This window comes from Pantherophis guttatus, chromosome 3, assembly GCF_059756535.1.
Source record: "Pantherophis guttatus breed Tessera chromosome 3, ASM5975653v1, whole genome shotgun sequence".
Lineage (NCBI taxonomy): Eukaryota > Metazoa > Chordata > Lepidosauria > Squamata > Colubridae > Pantherophis > Pantherophis guttatus.
In genome coordinates, this window is record NC_142065.1 from 141,322,715 (window position 1) to 141,348,411 (window position 25,697).

At 40.5% G+C, this 25,697-nt stretch overlaps 1 protein-coding gene across 1 annotated transcript in view; it reads left to right on the forward strand.

The window, feature by feature from the left end:
* The first annotated feature begins 7,547 nt into the window (after positions 1–7,547).
* Positions 7,548–25,697, forward strand: part of PHLPP1 (PH domain and leucine rich repeat protein phosphatase 1) — a 183,907-nt gene continuing 165,757 nt past the window's right edge. The window contains exon 1 of the mRNA XM_060691135.2: positions 7,548–9,502. Within this exon, the coding sequence (XP_060547118.2) occupies positions 7,924–9,502 (1,579 nt within the window). The 5' untranslated portion in view covers positions 7,548–7,923. The remainder of the gene's footprint in view (positions 9,503–25,697) is intronic.

The following is a 25,697-nucleotide window of genomic DNA, read 5'->3' on the forward strand; positions in this document are numbered from 1 at the left end:
ACTACCGGTTTGCAGCGGGGCCGCAGGCAAACACAGAAGCTTCTGCGCATGTGCAGAAGCGTTTTGATGATGTCAGGGTCGGTGGGCGGAGCTTCCCACCGGTTTTACTACCAGTTCTATAGAACCGGTGCGAACTGGGGGCAACCCACCACTGCATGGGGCCCAGAATAAGTGAGCAGGTTTTATGGTCTCAAGAATTCTTCATCAGTCAAGGTGATATATGGTGGTAGTGGGAGAAAATAGTGTATGCTTCTCTAGCCATGCATTTCTATTCCCTGGCAATGGCTGAGTAAACACATTGACTAGGGTCACACATCACCTAAAGCCTAGACTTATTTAGTTTATTGAATAATCTGCTAAATTGTTAATCCTGGTTTAGAAAATGTAAAATCTGTATTTCCATAGCAGATTAAAAATACTCCAAATGGATGTGGGAAATATGTCAGAAGCCATAGTTTTCACTCACAGGAATTCCAAAAGCATCAATAATCAGCCACTACCTAGCACAGAATGTGGGAAGAATAAAACAGGAAAGGGCAGGATGAATAGGTGCTAATTTTAAAGTTTTTGGGAAGCTTCAGCCATATTCTAGCTAGCCTAAAGAAAGCCTGACAGAAGCCATATTTTGATAAAGCACGATAATGAACAGTCGTTTAAAGTCAAGCTTTAATGATAGACTGCAGTTAGCTGAGTTTATGAACAGTTTATTAAATGATAAATTATGGTTTACACCAGTGCTGAAATCCACATTTTTTTTACTACTGGTTCTGTGGGTGTGGCTTGGTGGGCGTGGCAGGGGAAGGATACTGCAAAATCTCCATTCCCACCCCACTCCAGGGAAGGATACTGCAAAATCTCCATTCTCCCCCCCATTCCTGGGGGAAGGATTTTGCAAAATATCCATTCCCACCCCACTCGGGGGCCAGCCAGAGGTGGTATTTGCCGGTTCTCCGAACTACTCAAAATTTCTGCTACCGGTTCTCCAGAACCTGTCAGAACCTGCTGGATTTCATCCCTGGTTTACACCCACAATGGGTAGAGTCAGATAGTAAGCCAAGCTAAATCCAGCCATCAGCAAGTTCTGATTTAGTAACATCTATTAACTGTTCTTAGATGGAATGCTGGAATGGTATGCTGGCATTCAAATTAATCTTATAATGTGCTATGATTGTTAATTACATCCAAGACTATCTTCAGTGCTGCCTGGAGGAAGAAACAAACTATAACTGATTGCACCATTTTTTAAAAGTGGAATATAAGCCACTCTGAACATGTATTTTATAGAAGTGCATTAAACTGTTTGAATTCAAAATTAAAAATATTTTTTTTAGAGTGAATAGTTAGAATTTTACTCAAGACTCAAACAGTATATAAGAATTCTCTATGTAGAATGGAGATGAATACAGATTCTGATTAAATATGTGAAGAATTTCAGTATAAAAGGGTGAAATTATTTATATCATTCTGATTAATAGACCGAACCAAAGTGTCATTAAACACTGGAAAAACAAGAATTATGGTTGATAGTGAGCTAATGATTCTCCGTATAAATGGTGGAAAGAAAAAGGTCGGAAAATAAACATACGGTAACAGTCTTAAGATATGGACACTTCTGCAATTATTAATCTTCTGAAGAATAATACTGCAAAAAGTGTAGAAAGTGGCAATGAGAAATGTAAAGCTGATACAGTAAATCAACTCTAGTTGGTTCATCTGACTGGATTAGATGTACGTATGGTGAAGAGACAATGCTTTATTTCAACTAAGGCCATTTGTAATGTCTGATCTGAAGTCCCCTGTTGCAATCTCCTTAATTAAATTGTGTCTTTTCCTGGTGTTGCACGACTATTGCGTGAGTCCAGATGAAGACACAACTCCTTTAAGAAAATGCTGATTTGTGTGCCATATGCATTCCTGCATTCTCTTCCAGATGTTGGTATGGTTTTATACACTCTAATAGTTACTTGTCACCTTTGCTGTCCAAGGAATCCGCATCATAGCCTGAACAAATGGCTGAACATATATATAATGCTTTCCTCTTTAAAACATCCATACATTTAGAACTGAATTTCCACTTTTAGCTGTGATTCCAGGATTTTCCCTCTGTTCTTTGTACCTTCTCAAATGTAGAGAGTTTGCAATTACAACAACCATTTTTTTAAAATATATTTTTATTAAGAATTTTAATTACAGTTGTACAAAACTAATACAAACTAAATTTAGAGAAAGAGAATAGAAATAAAAGTTTGGTCCAACGATTAAGGCACCAGGCTAGAAACCAGAACACTATGAGTTCTAGTTCTGCCTTCGGCATGAAAGTTGGTTGGGTGATTTTGGGCCAGTCACACACTCTTAGTCCAACTTACCTCATAGAGTTGCTGTCATTGTGGGGAAATAGAAGGTGGAAGAAGTGTTATGTATTTTCACCATTTTGAGTTATTCATAAAAATAATAAATTAGGATTAAAAAAAATTAAAAACACAAAAAAAAGGAAAAAGAAAGAATAAAGGAAATGAAAAGAAATATATAAAGACATGACTTCTACCCTTCATCACAAGTATAAACAAATGTAATAACTCTTCATCCCTATAACATTAAACAGATATCTCTTCAGCCCATATTCCATCATTTAGGTATAAGCAAATCTAAAGAATATCAACTGTTCAATCTGAAAGTCAGCAGAAAGTCTGTAAGGATCGCTAGAACTTTGCAAAAAAGTAAATCTTATTTTAACCTTGATCAAATAAATCAATGTTATATTCCTTCCTTTTACTTATAAGTCTTAACATTTAATTCAATCAAATATTGTTGTAGGATTTGTTTTCTCTTCAATTCTTCTTTATCCTATCACACAAATTTCTTCAAGGCTTTACCAAGTCTCTTTTGTAGATGATATAAAACATTTTTTTTCCAGATGATTATCTTGGTTTAACATTTATATTTCCCTTTTAATTTTTAAAACCTCAGCCAGTTTATTCTACGTATCAAGTATCTATGGAGATTCTCAATCATCCAGGTCACAGTTGTCCCAAATGTGCTTTTCCAAAAGGCAATTGGACTTTCTTGACACTTTCACTTCTCATCCAAGTATGTATCTGAGACACAATCTTGGCTAAAAATGAGCTGTCCCTATTGTACTTTGCTCCCATAAACTGTGAATGAAGAAAACATAACCAGAGACCGGGCAGCGACCCCCTCCCTCCTGCCATGGCAAATGAGTGGTTTTTGTTTTTTAGTTTCAAGTGGTATAGTTAGTAGGGTATAACAACTAACTTTGGCTATTGGAAACAAAGCTGCCTCTTTTGTAACTTGGAAACTTCTGGATTTAGATGATATGCTAGGGCTGTTTCAATGTGATTTAGCACACTGTGAATTTAGCCATATACTGGCACTGATCTGATAGAACTGTCACCATACATGGAACTAAAAAACACATTAGGAGATACATTATCTGAGTAGGAATTGTTAGGACTTATTACAAACAGCAAATCCACGTTTAAATATCTTTCTGAGATAAACTTTATTTACTAAACCAATTGCTATTCCGTGTGTGAAGAGAAAGTTTCAGTTGAAAATGTGAAACCTTATTTTATGCTAAGAAATGTGAATCACATTACAAATATGTGTACTTAATTCCCAGCTTCATTGATTAAAACCAACTCGCAGATTAATGAACTGCAGTTTTAGATTAGTAACTGCTGATTAAAGCTTTCCACTCTAATAGTTAAAACAGAAAACTGGAAGGGGTGATAGTAAGATCTTTTGCTTCTTGTTCCTCCCTTTGGCAGAAAACCTGAGTTGCCTGTGATTTGCATGCTGTTGCTCCTGCTTATACAACTGAGTGCATTGAGACTTGCAGCCAGCCTTTGCATTAAGTCAGCCAGTCATGTTTTGCTGACTGAAAACATATTTAGAATGCTTGTTGGAAGAAAAGTTATTTTCTGTCTCCATCCAATGATAATGTTTGTAGCTTCCTGCCAACATCGTTCACTTTAGGACAGAATGTAGCATTTCTGAACAAGCATTTGGCACAAGGTTTCATTGCAGCCTTTACAGAATGAGAGCCTGTAGGAGGAAAGACGCACAGCCACAGGCAAAAGCTGCAGTTATTAATCAATCACTAAGAAGAGCAGGCACTTTAGGCTTCCTCTGGAGAAAGAGAGGAACAATTCCCCTCTGCTTCAAGAGGCATGTTTGGCAAATTAATCCAGTGATCAAAACAGAGAACAAAGAATAAGAGGGGGCTATAGTATGGAACCAGTTCTGCATTCAACATGAATGTTATGCATATGCTGACATTTGCTGGTACTTTCTTATGATTTTTTTTTCATGACCTGGCATCATGTATATTGTTCAATGGAATCAATGTCCATATTCCAGCATTGGCTGTTGTTTTCTTATCCTATGGCTGCAATTATTACTTGGTTCAGATATCTCTTTTGTAATTTTAATCATGGCAGATTCTATCTTGTAGGGTTGGTGCCCTCTGTGTTTCTTCAACTGAAAACAACGTCATCTATCCAGACCCCAGAAATATGCCTTCTCTGTAGGAACACCTGCTCTGGAACAAAGTTCTTTCTGAGATCTGGATGATTCCCACTCTGCTGTTGTTTAGGAGAGCTGGGAAGACCTGGCTGTTCACCCAGGCCTTGGTGAGGGTGAGTGAGACCCTTCATCCCATTATACTTGCCATCTTTTATCTTTATCTTTTATTGATTTCATGTAATTTGTTTCATTGTTGTGAGCGCCTAGACTAGAGTCATTGAGGATCAGTTTAAATCATAATACTGTAACCCAGTTTAAGCCTCTGGCTGACTGTGTGTCCAATAACAACAACAACAACACCAATAATAAGTTAGTAGAAACATCAGAAGCTTTATGCAAAGATGAATGGCACAATGGAAGACACAGTTGCTGGTCAATGATGACAGGTTAATATCAGGAGAGGAATCTTTCAAGGAGCCTCATTATTACTATTGTTTGTCATTGCATTGATTCCTCTGTCAACAATACAAGTCATGCCATGGTTATCAAACATCAAAAACATCTACTATCTTACTTCCTTAACACGCTCTGAAGCTGTTTGGAAAAACACCCTCTGAAATAGAATTGCTGCTCAATGCTATCCTTATATACAGCCAAGATATTCTAATAGAATTTGGACTGGACAAACATGCCACCCCCACCAACAAGGAAAAAGTAGTGAAAACAGAAGAAATAAAGATGCACCATGGAAGTAATATCAAGAGTCTGGATGGAAGAACACCACAAATTACAAGGTCACCTTCAAACGACAATACCAAGCACACTGAAGTCAAGGTTAGTAGTGAATATATCATGAGAATGAAGCAGCTCTTAAAGTTGGGGAAGAAAATACCATCAAGACAATTAACACCTGGGCAATTCCAGTCATTAGATACTCAGCTGGCCTAGTGCACTGGACTCGAGCAGAATTAAAAGAATTTTAAAAAATAATGAAAATGAATCATGCCTTTCATCCACTCAGTGACAATGACAGACTCTTCTTACCAAGGAGCATATGTAGGTGTAGAATGTTTACTTATTTATTTTTCTTATTTATTAAGGTTTTATGCTACCCATCTCACATACTCTGACTCTGGGTGGCTTAATGTTGCCTGGTGTATGCATATACAAAGACAGTTGAAGAAGAAAAAAGGGTATTGGAAGAATATCTGAAGGACAAGAAGATGCACTGAAACTAGCACATCATGTAGGCTTATTGAATACTGTAGAGACCAAACTTGCCTACAAGAAGACCAAATGAAGAATAGAGAAGACACATTACAAGGCAAAGCTAGTACACAAAGAAAAATTAGCAGGCAAAACAGATAACAAGAAGTCCTGGCAATGGCTAAGAGCCAGAAAGTTGAAGAAAAAGACAGAGGGGCTAATTCTGTTTGCACAATAGCAAGCCCTAAGAACAAATCCATACAAAAGAAGCTGAAGAAACCCTGGTTGGGTCTTTGCTGCAAGAAGATCACACAGATGGACCACAAACAATGCCATGATAAAGTAGTAACAATGGTGCATTGGAAGATCTTCAAGATCTTCATTTGCCTGCAAGCAAGAAATAATGAGAGCCCAAAATAGATATACAAAATAAAGAAGCTAAAGTGCTCTGGAACTTTAGAATTCAAACATCAGCCACATAATACCCCAAACTTATCAACTGTTGATAAGAAAGAGAAAAAAAGTAGATAGTGTACATTACAGTTAATAGGTGCCTTGGGTTCTATTACAAAACAACTGGTGCACACTTAGCATTGTGCTAAGTGTGCATCAGTTAGCAATGCTAATGCTAACACCATAAACATTAGTTTTGCATCAGTCAATTGCAAAAGGTGTTCCTTTACCTGGAACAGCTCCCATCCTGTGACCATACCGTTAATATTATTTACATTTGCCTATTCAGATCCTTAGAAAGGATTTGATAAATGGACAAAAATGTCAAGGTCTTAATATGGGACCGAACCTGTAGGTTCCTTATGTATGGTGCAAAGGTAGCTATCAACTTTGGGCAGAGATGGTCACCATCTAAATATATGTAAGGTAAAATACGTATTTTGTACTGCATGTTGAAATTTTCAGGTATAAGCCCCATTTCCCAGTGGGGGGGAAAGAATTATGGAAAAATCTAATGAACTGCTATTGGATTGCCTTGACATTCTTGGGTGAGATGGGTCAGTGGTCTGAGTCAGAATGGCAACTTGCTATACTTCTATTGAGTCACTGTTCTGGCTTGGATAAACTTCCTGACTGAAGTAAATAAAGCCAGAGCAGTTTATCATAGAGATAAGTGGGCAAACTCCTGCCTGCCCATTTGTTTTGTATACATGAATGCTTTTAATCCGCCCCCCCCCCGCCCCCTAGCATTCTAGTCTTAACCAGTTTGGGAAATTTTCATATTATGTCTCAAACAGAAATGAATCAAAACTGCAATAAAAACGTCCTCTGAATGAGCACTGGTAAAGTGCAGTACCATAAGTATCCGGGCATTGAGAACAAATATGCTCTTATTGCAAATAATATGCGTATGTGCAAATAATATACTTGCAAATGAGGATTTTTTTTTTCTCACCCTCCACCCAAGCTAGAGATATTCGCAACTATTGCTTACGTGCAAACGTTTGTATCTGCGAAAACCTCAACAATTATAGAATTATATATAAAGGTCGAGGACAAATAGGGATGAGGAAAGATAAAGGACAACTGAAGCCACCACACTCTACATGCGGGATACCACAAGCCCCCCCCCCCCCCCCAAAAAAAAAAAAAAAAAAAAGAGTGAGCAGCTAAAGGAGGAAGGAAACCTGGGGAAGCTGCCTTTTCTCTCCCGCCCAACGAAGAGGGCGCGACGGTTGAAGGGACATGTAGTCAGCACTGGGAGATCTCGGGAAGCAGAGCTGAGCTTCAGAACTACGTTTCCCGGCAGCCTTTTCATCGGTCGATTTTTCTCCCACCGTTCATCTTGGGCGCAAATTATCACGTTTTGTTTATCCCTGGAGCCCCGCCCTTTCCTAACTCACGAGGGATGTCGTCACTCCTCATGAATATTAAGAAGGCGCTCGAACGGCGTTAGGGGGAGCGAGCGAGGCAAGCAGAAAATTACGCTCTTCGTATGAGGCCTGCTTTAATTAATATTCATAAGGAGCCTCAGGAGGAGAGGAGAGGAGAGGCCACGCCGGGTGGGTGGGAGGGAGGAAGGAGGCGGTGGCTGCTGCCTGCCGCCGCTGAGCCTGTCTCTTCTCCAGTCCCTAATGGCGCTCGCGACAACGGCAGCAGCTGCGCGGCGGCAAGGCTGAGCCGAATGGAACGCTAAGACACCGACGGAATGTTCACTGTTGCTACATAATCCGGCGCCCCCTCCCCCCTTCGGAACGCGGCTCGCCCGGCCGTTCTACAATGGAACCTGCGCAGCAACCACAGCTTGGAAGCCGAGAAACGCCGGCCCCGATGATCGGCAAGGGGGAGCGGCCGAGCAACTCGGGCCAAGCAGCCCCCGGCATCGAGAGCGGCAACGGCATAGGAGGACCCAGCCCGTTGGAAGGGGGCAAAGGAACAGCCGCCGTCGCAGGAGCCGCGAGAACGGGGCTAGTCGGCGGCCACCACCGGCGAAGGAGACGAGGGGCCGCGGCCACCGGCTGCGGCGCTTCGTTGGCGCTAGCGGCCAACGGGACTCAAGCGGCGGCGGCGGCGGCTATTCCCGGCAGCGGCGCCAACTCCCTCCTGTTGCGGAGAGGCAGACTGAAGAGGAATCTCTCGGCGGCTTCTTCCCCCGCCGCTCCGATCGCCGCAGCCGCCGCGCTGGGAACACGCAGCTTAGATCGGAAGACCCTGCTTTTGCTGCCCAAGCCTCCCCGGCAGCTTCAGCCCCTCCAAGCCCCAGAGCGAGACTGGGTGCGGCGGGACCTACAGCGAGGATGCGTCCATGTCTACTATTACTATCACCAGCAGCAGCAACAGCGGGGTAGCGGCGGCGGCGGCGGCTGCTCTCTGCTCCCCGTGCTTTGCAACCTGGAGACCACCGCCGCCGAAGTGGCGCTTCGCTTGCTGCAGCTCGGACACCGGGGAGGCGGGAGTAGCGCTGTCCGGGTTTGGGGGAAGACGGCGGCCGCCGCGGCCGAGGCTCCGCTGCCCCCTAAAGAAGAGGCGGCGGCGGATGATTTGCTCCTACAACCATCGTCGGCTTCTCTCGGCGGGAAAGAAGAAGCGCTGCCCGAGCCCGCGGAGGCTCCGACTTCTCCGGCGGGAAGTTTAACCCCGATCCCAGTCGGGAGAAGGCCCCGAAGCCGTCGAGGGACCCCCAACGGCTTGGGAGCTGGAGAGGCGGCGGCTGTTCGGCCCAGGCGCCTGGCTCTCAGTGGAGGGGAGAGCGGCCGGGCGAGTGGGCAGTCCAGCCTTTCCCCCTCCGACTGCAGCCCCGGACGGGCCTTTCCGCCGCCCCGCACCGAACTCTACCTGTCCGGCCCGCCGCTCTCTTGCCCGTCCCTCTTGGGAGGGTCGGATACCGAGAGCTTCAGCCCCAGCGCCGAGAGCGCCTCCGACCGCTTGGATCCTTATAGCGGAGGCGGGGGCTCTTCGTCTTCTTCGGAAGAATCGGAAGCGGATCTTGCGCCGCCAAGCGCGGCCAAGGAAGAAGGAGCAGGATCGGGGCCTGGAAGGCACCAGCCACGCCGGCCAGGCGACCCGCTTTCGGTGCACAGTCCGGAATCCCGGCTAGGGAGAGCCTCGGGGGACTCCCCGGGCAAGGGGAAAGCTTTGCGGGGAAGTTCCTCTCCTGCTGGGGAAGCCGCCTCTCCGCAGCAGCCTCCGGCCTTGTATGTCCAGCTCCACGGAGAGACCGCCCGCCGGCTGGAATCGCACGAGAAACCCCTGCAGATTCAAAACGACTACCTCTCGCAGCTGGGCTTCCGGGACCTTTGGCGGGTGCAGGAGGAAGGCATGGACTCGGAGACCGGTTGCCTCATCCGTTTCTATGCAGGTGGGTGAGAAAATGAATGGGAGGCGTGTTTTTGTGCTCAGAGGAGCGTGTGAATCATCCCTTACCGTGCCGCTTCCTGGGTTTCACGAAGTGAGGGGATCGCGCCTTCTCTCTTGAGTAGAGAATGGGATGGGAGGGTCTGCTCTCGTACTCTGGCGTCTCTTCAGTATGGAATAGTTAACCTATGAGTATTTTAATGGAGAAAATAGTACCACTGGTCGGTGAGGTGGGGAAAAACCGGGCTTCAGCGGGTGGGAACTCCGGGGGGGGGGGGAAAGATGTGATGGATCCCTGTGGCTTTATCTTTGTCCCTGTTACTTCGTGGAGCTTTGGAAGATTTCCAGAAATGGATTGGAAACGTCCTGAGTTCTGATCCTTTTCGTCTACATTTTCCAGTCTGTTTATAATTAGGTTAGAAACACCAGCAGGGAAAGGCTCTGAAGAAAGAGTTGGGTGCAAAAGATCTGAGGGAAAACAGACCTCCTGATTGGCCTTTGGAACTTACTTGTCTACTCTGTAATTTCTTCAGAGGCTCGGAAGGTTGTCTGAAGAGACTTGTGGGTCAGGCATTTGGAAGGGTTCTCTACTATCTGCAGATATTCTTTCTCTCACTCCCCCCTCCAAATTTGCAATAAGAGAAGTGGGTCAGAAAAGTTACTAATTCACCTTTAGGAGAGAAAGATCAGCTACTACCGGTACCTGTTTATTGGGGCACCTGAGAGGAAATTAGGGGAATGCTGGTTCAAGGCATGTGCACTCCTTTCATTAGGCATAAGAAAAAATATATGCATATGTGAAATATTAAATATTTCTGTTTTCTAGATGGCACTAATTCTCATTTACAAAATGATGTGTGTTGGTTTGTAAAAGTGTTCTGGGGCAAAATAAAAATACAGTTATAGGGATCTTTAAAAAGTCTGAACATTGTCAGAAACAGCTGAGACATGCTATTTAAACTGTGGTTTATTTATCTGAACAAGCTTTATTTGCAATCTAAGGTCAAATTCTCTGCCTGGTCCAGTTTAGATTGATTGAATCTGGGAATGAATTTGTGTTTCTCATCGGTGAAAATCATTGTATATTAAAAGATGGAAAAGGCAAAACATTTTTCTGATATTCAATTTACTTTAATTTCTTAAGTTCCATAATGTTGAATGCAGCCTGCCAGCGTGTTTTACTATATCAAGTCTTGATCATCATCTTAACTTTTAAAATATGTGTTTTTTTAGTTCTAGATGGAAAGCTAAATATATATGGATCTTATTTATGACATCAATGTTCATTGACTTGGTATATGTTAGGCTGTGTAGCACTTTTTTGGATTTGAAAGCAAAAAGGTACCTTTAGGTGTGTTTTATATCCTAGGCACACATTCTGTCTGCATTACTTCAAACCAAATGCAGGTAGTCCTTGACAACCAAAATTGAGCCTAACATTTCTGTTCCTAAGTGAGATGTTTGCTAAGCGAGCTTTGCCCCATTTTATGACTTTTCTTGCCATGCTTATTAAGTGAATCATTGCAGTTCTTAAGTTAGTAACATGGTTGTTAAGTGAATCTGGTTTCCCCATTGACTTTGCTTGTCAGAAGGTTGCGAAAGATCACATGATCAACTCATAAACATAAGTTAGTTGCCAAGTATCTGAGATCTGATCATGTGACCACAGGGATGCTGCAAGAGTTGTAAGTGTGAAAAATCGTCATAAGTCACTTTTTTCAGTGCCATGGTAACTTTGATCGGTCACTAAACAAACCTGTAAGTTGAGGACTAGCTGTATGCCTTTTCTTGGGATCTTGCTTTTTTGTCTTGAAACCCAAAGGACTGCACATCTATAGTATTTACAAATGGATTCACTCAGTAAACTAATCGTGTATAGCTTACAGTGTTGCATGAATTCAGGTGTTATGGTTTGCTAATATTTATAGTTAGCAAGTTGTCTGAACTTAAAGACAACTATGGTTATTAAAAACTATGGTTAAGCCAACCATAAGTTTGCGCATTGTAGGAGCTTAGCTTCTGGGGGTTGATTGAACAGAGGAAGTAATGAAAGACATTTTTACTTCCAGATTTCATCTTGGTTGTATGAACTAAATACTGTAACTTTGAAATCTGTAACTTTGATCTGTAACTTTGAAATCCAAGTAGCTTTTTCTTGAATATTGCTTCTTCCTTTTTAAAAAGCAGCTATCAGTAAAGGACAGGTATTCCTCAACTTATGACCACAATTGTGACTACATATTCTGTTATTAGATAGTTGTTAAATGAGTCACATCCAATTGTATGATCTGGTCCAGTGTGCAGATGTTAAGTGAATCAGATGTTTGTTAAGCGAATCCAGCTTCCCCCATTGACTTTGCCTGTCAGGAATTAGCTGGGTCAAAAATGGGGGTCACATGACCCTGAGTGCTATAACTCAGCAGTGCCCGACCTTTTGGACACCAGGGATCGATTCCACGGAAAAAGGTTTTTCCGTGGACCAGAAGAGGCATAGTTTTGCATGCTGCCTGCATCCCGTGGATGGGGCTTTGCTTATTTGCGTGGCCCGATTGCTGGCATGCCACCGACTGATGCCGATCCACGGACTGGGGTTGGGGACCCCTGCTGTAACTATTGTAAATATATGTTGGGTACCAAGCTCCCGAATTTTGATCATGTGGATGCTGCAATAGTGGTAAGTATTAGGACCGATCATGATTGGGTTTTTTTTTAATGTTGTAACTTAAAACGGCACTAAACAAATGGTTATTAAGTTGAGGACTTCCCGTATTGGGGCATTATTTGAAAAAAAGTAATATTTTGATAATGAGACAGCCTTTTCCAACTGCGTGTCCTTCAGAAGTTTAATTATGGTAGTTGAACATGAGGGTTGAAGAAGATTGCTTGATTGTCAGACATTAACAGTTGGTAATGGTCTTCGAATTAATTTCCTCAAAATGGTCATTATGAAGTTCTGTTTCAGAGAACTGAAACATGTCCTCTTGGGTGACTTTGGTGGAATACATCTGTTTATAAATGTTGTATATAATATTGATATTGAGACCTGATATGCAGACTTGTCTCTGAGGTATTTGGAGTGTTCCAAATAATTTTTACATAACTTTATTTGTTATGATATAAAGTTAAGCTGCTCCTTGTGGTTGCAATCTTTTTCTCTGCCAGTTAGTTGCTATTACATGTTTGGATTATTTGTGAGGAATTGTTTCATTTAATGCTTTTTAAAAAAAAATAGTTTAGAGGATAATAAATGAAGAGTTAGTTGGTAGGAGTGGAAATATGCAAAAAATTATAAATAGAATATTTGAATACTTCATTTATTAAGATTCACAGTAGAAAATATAGAACTTTGGATGCAGGTGATTTTATCTGATGTGAATGTTATCTTTGAAAGCACTATAAAAACACTAATTTGACAAGTGCTACCAATATTTTTTCTATGTACAGTTTAAAGCTTTAGATATCCTGTCTCCTTTAAGTCTAGCTTCCCCTTGTATAGTTGTAATGTTTCAAACTGGCCCATTTAAAACTTGCTTAAAATATCTGCCTCTCAAGAGCTTGAGCATACATTTATTTTTACACTTTGCTTGCCTTTTTGTAGCTGCAAGCATTGATTTTAAAGCTGTGGCAAGAAGTAATTCACTTGATTAAGTGAGATTCCTGAGGGCATGTGGGGAGAAGAAACTAGAATAATCTAGGCCTTTGCAATAGGAGGAAAATGTGTGCTGAAGCCTTACAAGATCATTTCTGTTTCAACCTGACCTGCTTCCTTTAGTGGAGTTATCTGTGGAATGCTTGTTCCCACAATAGAATGATGAGAAAGCAAGTTATTTTGTTTGAGATCACTTTGTTTGTTCTCTCAGCAGCAATGATCCTAAGAGGAAATAGAAGATTCAGACCTGAGGAAAGTATGTGACAGGTGCTTGGAAGAAATAATTGACACAGGTTGTCCTGGAAATGCTTACCTTCCATTAAAAGTCTCATTGAAAAAAAGTGAGGAATATTTTGGAATAAACCTTAGGGCTTTGATGTGCAAATGCAGGCAGGTGATGATGGGCAGATTTAGAGAGCCATTTTAATAAATTTATGTCTTGTGTTTGGAATGTCCTCTGTTTCAGGTACAGTTTCCAAAATACGCTTTGATGTGTTTGGTAGTATGAATGCAGCATCTATTTGCAATGCTTTAAAGAAGCCGTGTCTTTTTCTATGATCTTGTGGCAGTTGCTGCAGCAGGTGCTTTGATGAGCTCTGAAGCTCATTTTTGGAGATAAGATCTGAAAGGGGTGCATAGCTTGAATTTCTATATAACTTCTTGGTAAGCTAACAATTGATACAAGTAGTCCTTGTCTTACAACCACAGTCGGTACCAGAATCTTGATCATGGAGTGAAGCTGTTGTTAAGTAATGTGCCCATGGTCCATTTTGCTCCATGACTGAAGTCCTGCCTCTCCCAGTTGCGGTCTTAAGCAATTTTCAGGGATCCCCGGGTGGAGGTGAGGGTGAGGGGGAAGTCTGGTGTCCACTGGAGCACAGAAACCTGCCATGGCCAGAAAGCCTGGGCCCTCTCCCTGCCCCACCATATTCAGGAGGCCTAGTCCCTCTCCCCATCCCACCATGCCCAGGTCCACTTACCTTTGACTTTTTCTGTACCTGCTGTAAGAAAGGTAGCTCTCTGCTCTGGAAGATGATTGATTTAAAGGCTGAAGAGGCTCTTTCCTTCCCAGAAAGATAGCAAAGACAGTTTTTGTTAAGAATGATAATCTGCACTAGCAGAAAGGTATTCCCCCCTCTGCCTACAGAATAAAGCAAATGTAATTGTCCCCAGAGATGCAGGGGGGGGGGAAGGGACACAGGCCTCCCAGGCATGGTAGGGTGGGGGAATCCTGCCCTGGAGTCTGTGACAGCCTTGTGCACCCTGGTGGATTGGGTGACCAACTGAGATGGAGAGAAGTAGGTGGGTTGGTGTTGCAGCACCCCCATGGACATAAGGATGGACACGCTGCCAGGTGACTGAATTTTGCTAACTTGACTGTGAGGATGTTGCAATGGCTGTAACTTCAGGCAGGCGCCGTAACTCCCTTGGTTCAACACCATCATAATTTCAAACAGTGGGTAAAAGAACAGTCGTAAATTGAGGACTACCTGTATCATCCTGCAAAATGGTGTGAACAAGGCTTACTGCTCTCTTATTTTCTTAAATTTCCCAAGGAGAGAAATAGGACTTGAGTTTATTTGTTTGCCAGAGTGGTAACTGTTGATCATCTTATTAAACACCGATATGAAAATTGTAATGAATTATCTTGGCACATTGTCAGCCTATTGTTTACCTCCCAATTATGAAAGTACTTGCTGATTTTGGGGTGTAAGCTGCAGAACCAGAACAAACTACTTTTGACGAATTGTGGTGGTGCAGTGATTAGAATGCAGTACTGCAGGCTACTTCTGCTGACTGTCAGCTGCTGCCAGTTTGGCAGTTTGATTCTCACCGGTTCAAGGTTGACTCTGCCTTCCCATCCTTCTGAGGTCAATAAAATCAGGACCCAGATTGTTGGGGGCAGTATGCTGACTCTGTAAACCACTTAGAGGGGTGTAAAGCACTGTGAAGTGGTATATAAGTCTTAAGTGCTATTGCTAATTGACAATCTCCCTTCCCCCTCTCACTGCCATAGAAACCTTATCTACATTTTTAAAAAGTTACCACTAAAACAAATGGTGACCAAAAAGGTCCTAAAAGTTTAAGTTGATGCAGGGCCTCCCAGATGTTGCTAAACCAAAACGCATGAGCGATGGCTATCCAGAGGTTGCTGAATTGCAACTCTCTGTAGCTCCAGCCAGTAGAATTGTTTTCCTATTTCTAGTCAAGAATTTTCTCCATCCTTCCCTAACATGTTTTTGATGCTGGAGTGACCTTTGAGAAATGTTGGCCTGTTTCAACTTTAGTTTGGGAAGTGACAGTTAATACACCTTTTGATTGTACCCGTGCCCTGAGGTTTGCATATTTTGAACTTTTCTTATCCCATCTATGTGGATTAACTTCAAAGGATTTTCACTGAACTCATGTTGGCCTACTTCTTAGGGGTTTGCTTAGGATTGCAGCCATATATTAATATAATACCTCGAGACACATACCAAGAAGCAATTGAGTTCTGTTGTCTCTAACCAGTTTTGTCCAGTTTCACTTTGCTTGGGCTGTTAGTCCCATCTATTAAGAACTGAAAGGATCCCGCCCTGCTGATTCTTTTGCCTTTCATTATTGGACATTGTTACTTAAATTTTGTAATAACTCTCCTCTTGGCGATGGTGGTATTGATATACCTCGGAGCATTCTGTGCAATTAAACTATCCATCTGTTCAACTCGGAACACTAGACGTTTCATACAATCTGTTGGTAATATACAGCCACACGAAAGCCCTCAGAACAGTATAAAAAAGAACTCAAAGCTCTCATCCAAACACTTCCCACCAGCTTTGTGCTTGCTTTTGTTTACTGAATAGTGTTCTCTTACAAATTCAAAGGCTATCTAGAAAATCTTCCCTTATATTCCATTTTTCCTGTTGCGAGTAATAGGGATGAAGTTTAGCTCTGCAGAAGCAACTGAGACATAGCTACCTGAAAGTGCTTTGTTTTCAAAAAAACTTTTCATGTAACATTTTGGAGAAATGCACAGTACTGGGCATAGCATGGGGGACCTTTGGGGTCAGTGGAAGATGGACCTGATAGGAAAACATTAACTTCATATCTGAAGAGCTGTGAATTGTGTGAAATCATGGATGGCTTACCCTTTTTCTGCTATCAACCCATTGTGTAAAGGAATGCAGATGTACCGGTAGGTAATGCCTTGCTACCTCTGTCCAAGGAAGTTATCTTTGAGCATCTGAGGTTGGAGACCCAAGATGCTTTCTTGCTCCTTCAGCTCCTCTCCTAGTCTAGGAGTGAACAGTTGAATAGGAGTGGTCTTCTGAAAGGAATAGTAGCTCTATCCCCTGCTATAGTTTAAGATTATATTTCTGCTTTGAAGAAAGTATTTGGGGGAGCAGTTAGGGGACTGGGCCTTTTGTTCCTTGTGCAAGTAGATAGGGACCAACTGATGTAACCCTTTCTTTCATCTCCTAGCTACAGTGCTGGCTATCAGGAGGCCAGTTCATATATCCCTGGACCTTTTCTTAAAGGTCAACCCCTTCCAACATATCTCCACATCCAGTAACATTTCCCCACTGTCACCCTTCTGATGGAGTATAAGATATTGTCCCTGTGTCCACTAAGACTGCTACCCTGGCTTTAATTTGCGGATTTCTTGGCTACAGTCTTTTGCCAACAGCAATTGATGTGCAACTGCTGTTATTTTAAACCTTTTTTCGCCTTGGCTCCTGAAAATGGAGCCACCAGAAAGTGGCAGGGCATTAAGATTGAAAACATTTTAAATCACGTTTGAAGAGTTTGAGATAGTGAAGGTATTCTTTTCCTTTCAACTTTCCTTTCAACTCCAGTTTTGATGACAGAGAAGAACATATCTGTTCCTTTCAATCTAGGTTGCAGAGCTGGAAGCACTCTGTTTTGCTGGTCAGAAACAATGGTTTAATGTTCTGGAATGTTTCACTGAAATTTGTCAGTTTTTACTAGCTATATATTGTATGAAATTTTACCATGCTCTAAACAGAGAAGCATGTGTATACAAGAGTAAGGGAACACTGTGATCCAGTTCAGAGTATCACCAAACCTTAGTCTCACTTTTCTCCCATCTATCATATCCAGATATTAGGTACGACAACTTGAATCATCCCTAAAATCAACTTTCTAACTAGTTTATGGTTATGTAGATTATGCACAGTTGATCAGAATCCAGTAAAAAATAAAAGGGCCCTTGTTTTCATATTCTTCAGTTTTAAAAAAGATACAAATCAAGCATGTATTTAACTCTCACAAATGGTAAGGTCCTAATTTTTGTGCTATGTCATAACTGTGAATTGTGTAAAATTATAAAGAGATGTAATATAGGCTTCCCAAGCATAGTATGCCTGTCTACACTTTCTGCCCTTCATTTTCCCGCTAATTTCAGCTATGGATTTGTTTTGCTTCTATGTCCAGATTCATTATTCGGTATTGTGTGATGACCCTTCCAAGCTCTTGCGGCTGTAATCCTGCTAGAATAAAAGAATTGGCCACATAGTGTGTATCATTTTTACTTGGAAGGCTGGCAGACAGTGTGTATGAATGACACTGCTAATCAGCACAGGACCTTTTGGAAGAGAATAATGTGTTTGTATCTTGGTTAGCCATTTCATTATATACTGCTGGCATGGCTCCATGTCAAGAGCTTACTGTTGAAATGAAAGGTTGTCTATCCTTGTTGTGAACAATTAAAAAGAATAACCTGTTATTTGTGAGCAGAAGCTACAATCTTGGAGGTTCAAAGGTGGTGCTTCATATTTATACTGCTTATATTACTGGAGATAATATGTAATTGGCATGACTAGTAGTTGTGTAGCCATGGATAATGTTATCTTATAGGCATAAGTGCCCCTTTAGGAGCGTAGAAGTTTTCAGACATCATTACAATATATTGTCCCATATTCCATTATTTTAATTACATACTACCGGTATATGAAGAAGTACTTTTTATCTATTCTGATTCTTCCACCATTCAATGTTGTTGGTGACTCCAGGAGCTAATATTATATGAGAAGAGAAAAACTTATTTTGTCTTCTTCAAGAATGTACCATTTGATCTGACTTTGCTTCGTTGCTTGTAGAAAAACTCCAGTGTGTGGAAGTCATGAGTGTTCTCAAATGTACATGGATAATTGCTGGTCAAAACTTTGAAATGTTTTGGAACATTTGTGTGGAATCTTTTGGTGGTGATGGTAGCAAGACTGGGATTAAATTTTCCTTAGGGAGGATCTGAAACCAATATTGAGAGTAGAGTTGATAAATTTTTATTTCTTTCCAAAGTTAAATTACAAAATCCAAAAAGAAAAATGAACAACACAAAGACAAAAACAAAAAATGGAAACTTTGGAAATAAATAAAAATTTATCAATGAGAGTAGAATGATCACACTTAAGGTTAGATTTTGAAATTCAGCCAAGTAGTACAAGCTGCTTACCTCTGCTTTAATTTATTTCCTGCTGTATCTATATAATTAGGCCAAATATAGTGGCACTCAAATACAATTGAATTACTTTGTAGGCAAAACTACATAGAGGTTCAAAGTAGTAGTACTTCAGAGAATTGGTTTCGTCTAAGGAACCAGGCTAGAAACCTGGGAGTCTGTGAGTTTTGTCCCATTTTAAGCATGAAAGCCAGCTGGGTGACTTGGAGCCAATCCCTCACTCTCAGCTCAACCACCTCACAGGGTTGTTGTTCAGGAAAATAGGAAGAGGAAGAATATTAGGTATGTTTGCCATGTTGAATTATTTATAAAAATAAAGATGGGATATAAATACATAAAAAAAAGTGAATAAATACAGCTAGAATGCCACCTAGGCTAGGGAAATTTGATTATTCGTTGGAGGTCTTCTCCTTATGTACAAGGGATCACTCATTTTGTTCAGGATTTAGTTTCTCTAGGATGCCATAGTTGTGCTATAACCTGCTGTTAGGCAGCAACAGCCCCTACGTAGGAAGTGACTAATGACAGCACTGTGTTCATCTTGAAATTTCAGGCGGACATTGGGTAGGTGGAAATTCCAGTTACCACTTCCTTTTCACAAATGTTTGTGTGATAAGTATAAATGTTGGAGGGTGACTGTATTGTGCAAGCTAATCAGCTCTTCACTCTGTATATTTAAAAAATATTAGGAAATGAATTTATGACTGAAACCCCAAATGTGGCCAAAGGCTAATGCCATTAACCTATTTTAATCTATAGATGAATTGAATGTCTAAAGTGTTTCACATAGGTTATTTTAATACCCTTATAAGATGATAGATTAATGCTATTCCTTAATCATAGATAGAAAGTCACAGAAAGAGGCCAATTTTATTTATTTATAACATTGATAGACCATCATAATCACACCTCTGGGGAGCTTACAAAAACAAACAATAGAAATATAAAAAGAATGCAAAACACCAAAAGCGTCTGGAGAAAGGATCTCAATTGAAACCCACACAAAGGGTCTGTCACACACTCTTAACACAAGGCCTGAGGGAACAGCCAAGTCTTGAGGGTTCATTTAAATACATTCAAGATGGGAGCTATACAAATCTCAAAGGAAATGTTGCATGCAGAGGGCAGGGGCCAGTTCCAGACAAAGCTACTTTCCTGGGCCCCATCAGTACTGGGATATGGCACATGATAATTCTGTCAAAAAGTATGGGACAGAAGAAACAGTTGGGGGTAGATGGTCCCTAAATAACTACCAGGTGCTATGGAAGTGCTGGTAATCACCTATAGAACCCTCCATTGCATAAGGCCTGGTTATTTGATTTGTGCCCATTCAGTGTAATTGAGCCCATTCCAGGTTCCCTCAGACAATGTCATCTATTGGGAATTTCACAGTTCAGCTTCTATGTTGCATTAACCTGCCCTCTGGAACAACAAACATCTCCTGGAGATTGACATGGCTCCCAGGCTTTCAGTTGATCTTGAAATGTCCCTTTGCTCCCAGGTCTGGGCCAGGGTAGCCTTCATTAGTTTATTGCTAGTTTGGGGTATATTTGGTTGTTTCACTCTTCTGGATGTGCTTATTATTATTTTTTTTCTATGTATGCCTTGGAAGCTGCCCTGAGTCTTTTGGGTGTCAGCCGACTTGCAAAGTGAATAAATAAATATTATACCAGTGGGAACAGGATTAGTAGGTCAGTCCAAATTTAGCCCTCATTTATGGGGTTCATTTAATATATTGGGGGTTGGTTGTAGGTTAATGAAATAGAAGCCCCACTATTTGTGGGGAATTGTTTTCTTCACAAGCTTGTTGTCCATCAAAACTAATCTTATGAAATAAGAGGAAGTGGCTATGTTTAGTAAACATTATTAACGCTCCAACGTAGGATGCATCTAAACCAGAGTAACTTATGACACATAGTTACTGCTAAGATAACCTATGGCTTTCTGACTAGCTTTTCATTATGCAATTTAAGATATACTATAATTATATTAACTGGCTCCATATTATTTAAGTTGATTTGCATTTTACATTGTGGAAGAAATGATGCTATCATGTATAATAGGCTGAATATCTGCTCTTCCTTCCCTTTTGTTTAAGATTGGCAGTCTTTAACTAGCACAGGATTAAAGATTGGTTGAGTTTTCCTCTTTGTAATAACTACTGTTTTGTTGCCATAGTATTTCTATGATGTATAGTAAGCTGTTAACATTGCAACACTATCTTTTCTTCTCTCTCTGTCTGTCTCTCCCCCTCCCTCCCTCCCTCTCATCTAAAATTGATGCGGGATGTAGTATGTTTGGATCAAGGGTTCTGTTTTTCGCTGAGGACTGCTGTGCCAATAAAAGTTACGCTAAAAGTATTGTAGCTCATCTATTTTAGCAGCATGTGACCATGGTATATGTGCTTATGCAAATTGCAAAGAAATTATGTTAAATTGACCATCTTGCACTGTTCCCCAAACTGCCTATTTTCAATTTTATGTAATTAAAAGATTTGGATTATTTTAAGAAGAAAGGACAAAAGTAGGGAAGGGAATTGTTTGCAAATAGTGTATTCCAAAGATCTACTTCTTCCTCCTAATGTCTTAAACAAGATAAAATGCAATATGTGAGAAACAAAATTTGGATGTATATTTCATTGGGACACTTTTCTTTAGTAGTAATATTTCTGGGAGCTGCTCCCCATTGAAGCATACCTTTGTATTCTCATTTTAAGAGAATATAGGGACCATGATGACCTAGGCTGTGCCATAGATTTCAGTCCATATTTTGAGACAATGTGTTAAAATTCATCTTGTGGTTGCCTGGACCTACGAACTCAACTTCTGAAGCGGGGATGTTGCTGAGAGTCACATTCCAAGGATTTCTGATGATTGATGCTTAAGACCTGTGGTAAAATGAGGATACATCTTGTACTTAAAGTGGATTAACATTCATCTTCAAACTTAGTCCACTATAGAAATGAGAGATTAACATGATTTACTGTGGCTGCTGTGTGCTTCTGCATTTATTTATCATAACAGCAGAAAGTATTTCACACATGAAGGTTTACTTGGCTAGAGAAATGTTTACCGGGAGATCAGCTTTTCGGACAAAATTGAGACCGTTGCTAGGTATGATTAATGCATTGAAGCTTTGTTTATGAAACATCACATCAGAATACTACCCCTCTCCCAGTCTACGTGCCTCTGATCATGAATGAATTGTTTGTGTCAGAGGATATTTTGCAAATATTTACTGATCTCTTACTCTTTAATGACCAATTAGTCTACAAAGATAGAGGTAGGAATGATATCCTCTTGGATTTGTTCACATGCTAATTCTTGGCAGAATATTTTTATATTCTGCAAATAGGACAGCAACTTTTTGTTCAAATTTGTTTTGATGAACGGTAACCTTGATAAGTAGTTTTTAAGTTTCCACATTCCACTGATTCCCTGGAGTACAATCCATATCCTGTTCTAGCCAGAAGGCTATAGAATATGTGCTTGGCTGCATGGAAGCCAACTGGATTAAAATTGTGGTTAATGCTATATTTCATATAGTGACCACTCAGAGGCCAACCTATGAAACCTGTATGCTTTTTTTCAGCAACAGTACATATGCCATGGAAAATGTTCATAATAGTCATGGCTTACAAGGTGAGAATCCATCTTAATAAAGAAACCATGGTTTAATTTGTGACAGTAAACCACAATTTGAAGTATGTATGCTAATTCATGGCTTACTATTTCTGAATTTGAGTGATGACTCTAAGATGATATGGAACAGTAGGTGGTTAAAACAATCTTGGCTTGATACTATGGGCAAGGGGAGCTAGAAGTGGTCTCATGAAACTAAGTGAGAAGATTTCAGACTCTGCCATGGTCTACTTTTTCTGGATGTCCTTTGTGCTTGTCTTCCTATTTACGGGTAAGTCAGAGTCTTGGCTCCCAGTTGCTTGGTTAAAGGAGATTGATTCTTGGTGCTTTCTGTTCTTGGTTGTTTTCTTGTAGATATTTCATTATTAATTTAGGTAACATCATCAGGGTGAGAGAAGGAAGGTTTTACTGGCTGTCTATGTATAATAGCTTATCTTGGCAGGTGTGACTTGATGATTTCTCGATTAGGATATGGTTTCCTCTCAGATTGCTTATCTGGAGCTGTTTCCTGCTTATCTGAGTATTGGGTCTAGGGTCTAGGATAATTATTTCCTTTTTAGGGAATAGTTTATAAATGGGCTTTATCTGTTTGTTGATGGCTGATTTGTCTGATCATCAAGCTTCCAGGAATTCCCTAACATTTCAGATTTGGCTTTATCTAAAATACTGAGATATATTTTTTTTTGTGGCAAGCAATGTCACTTGTACATGTGGAGGGCAGTGAACAAAAGGGTGAAACTAACAGGCTTGGACCCCACCCTTCTCTTATATTTTTCTGAAAATGTGAGACTCCCCCAACCATAATATATGTACTGCCTGACTTTAAATCATTTTCAATCACTGATTTTCTAATTTCACATAACTAAACTAGGACCCAACAGAAATCTCAGACACAGACTCAGCTGGATAAGTAATTTTTTATTGCAGACAAGAATAAAGCTGAACAAAACAGTTTATACCCAGTGGAAAAGCACAAGTGCCTCTTATACATTCAGTGGTTGAAACCGGTAGCCTTTCCTTCTCGCCCTTCCCACAAATTCATGGATTCTGCATGGGATGTGATGGCCTTGAAGAGAGCAATTGCCAAGCGTATATATGCCAACTCTGGCCAGAGAACTACTGGCTTTGAACTCATGTTTATAGTTACAGGATTCAGACATCATACTTATAATGAGCTAGCAGTTTGATTGGATTCATATATCACAGTAAGTTAAAATCTATACAAACAAGAATAGCTATGTTTACACTATCTTCAGCCAAAGCCACATAAGGGCTTAGATGTTACCCTAACATGGTCGATGGAATTAACAATCTAGTTGAAAGACATTACAGAAGATACTATATGGAATACAAATTTAAAGTCATTTGAGGATTTTATTTACATATATATCTTTTAATGATACGGGCAGAAGAATAAAGATATTAAATATATTATGTATGGTAGACCTGCAGGAAAGTGGGTGAAATAAAATTGATATGGTTGAAGGAGATAGGTTAGGTTACTGATTGCTTTGTTTAGGAAAATGGATGTTATGTTTAGATATTAATATACTTAAAAGATTTGAATTAAGAGATATATGTATGGGGGTGGAGGAAACGGGTAGATTATGAGTAGAACAAATGCCAAATTACGATCTATTATATAGTTTTATAGCCGAATGTTGTTTTGAAATGTATAGTATACGGGGGATATAATAATAATGTTAGATAATGTTAGAATAATGTTAGAAAGAAATGTTTAGCACATAGGGGGTGGTATAAAAGGGTGGTAAAGTATTATATAATGTGATATCAACTTGGATTTCATCTTGGAGAAGCCATGGGGGGAGGGGAGGGGGAGGGGGGATTAGGGAGGAGGGGGGGAAAGGGGGAAAGGGGGAAAAATCTGTATTTGAAAAACTTTTTCAATAAAAAAAAATGATAAAAACTAAGAATAGCTATGTTTACACTATCTTCAGCCAAAGCCACATAAGGGCTTAGCATAGAATGGGCAAATCATGGTCTTTCTTTCATCTATCTTGGGCCTCCATTGCACCCCTGATAATGCTGCCATAGCAATCTTCTAGGCAAGAACGTAAGTTTTTACATACTAATGTCATTCTTTAAATCTTTAAAACCTTAAAAAATGGTATTACTCTGACAATAGCATGACATTATTATCCATGTCCTCGGTGGCTCTCAGAGGCTAGTGGTTCAGTTTTTAAATTATAGTGCTTCACTCCTCTGCAGAAATATTGCTTATCCTGGCTTAGCATAATGTATGAACATAACCTTTTTGGACAATATTACAAGAGCAATAATGCTTGCATCTGAAAATTGGAATTGAAGTTCACTACATTGCAGAAAGGGTCCTAGGAGTTTCTTTCTTTTTTTTTATTTAAATGATGTTTCTTGTCTAGTTAATACAAATATGGATATTTGTAAGGATTGTTCTCTTAAAGATGAGATATAAAAATTGTAATAAAAAGGCATTAGTCATCTTACATATTTATTAGATGTATATGGCTGTCCCAATTCACCGAATAACTCTGAGCAGCTTACCATTTATAGAGAAATGAAAACAAGGGATTAAAAACAGAATAAAATACAATGCAGTAAAATAAACATCTAGAACATTAAGAAGCAATAAGATAACAGAATAACAAATAATAAGGCCAGAATTAAGCAAAGCCAGTCCAGACATATTTCAGTCAAGGTCTTTCATTCTACATGGACTCATCCCTTATTCTGACCACTTGCCGAGGATAGAATTAGGTTTTTAAGGCTTTCTGGATCATCAAACCTTCACTCCCCCTCCTTAATCCAAAAATGGACATAATTGTCAGAAAATACAGATTTATGCAAGGAGCCTCTTAACCCTGGCTGTTTGCCTGTTATTCCAGTGGGAGCTGAAGTCCCAAGAGGATCCACACATTGGGTTTATTTCTTGTTCGTGTGTGTATATTCTGTGTGTACAGGCTTGTCTGGGGAAGCATAAACCCCTTCCAAGACCAAAAAGAAAAAAAGAAAGTGCCCAAAGTCAGGAGATCCGAAAACCCCAAGCCGCTTGGTCTTGCTAAGGTTGAGCCAAAGCTTGTTTTCCTTAACTTGATCCTAACAGCCTCCAAGCATTGGGGAAAAAAAACCTGGATTTCACCACTTGTTGGCCTAATGGCTTAGAGCAGAGGTCTGCAACCTTAAACACTCAAAGAGCTATTTGGACCCGTTTCCCACAGAAAAGAAAACACCGGGAAGCACAAAACGAGGGTGGGCATGGACAATTTGATGTCACTCATTTCCACCAGTCACATGACCCCCTAGCCATGCCTACCCAGCCGGTCATTAGGACAGAGAACCAGTTGTTAAAAAACACTGGGAACCACAAAAACCTTTTGACATCTCTCCCTCCCTCCCTCCCCCCCTCTCTATGTCTCTTTCTCTCTCCCACTCTCTCTGTATCTCTCTGTCTCTG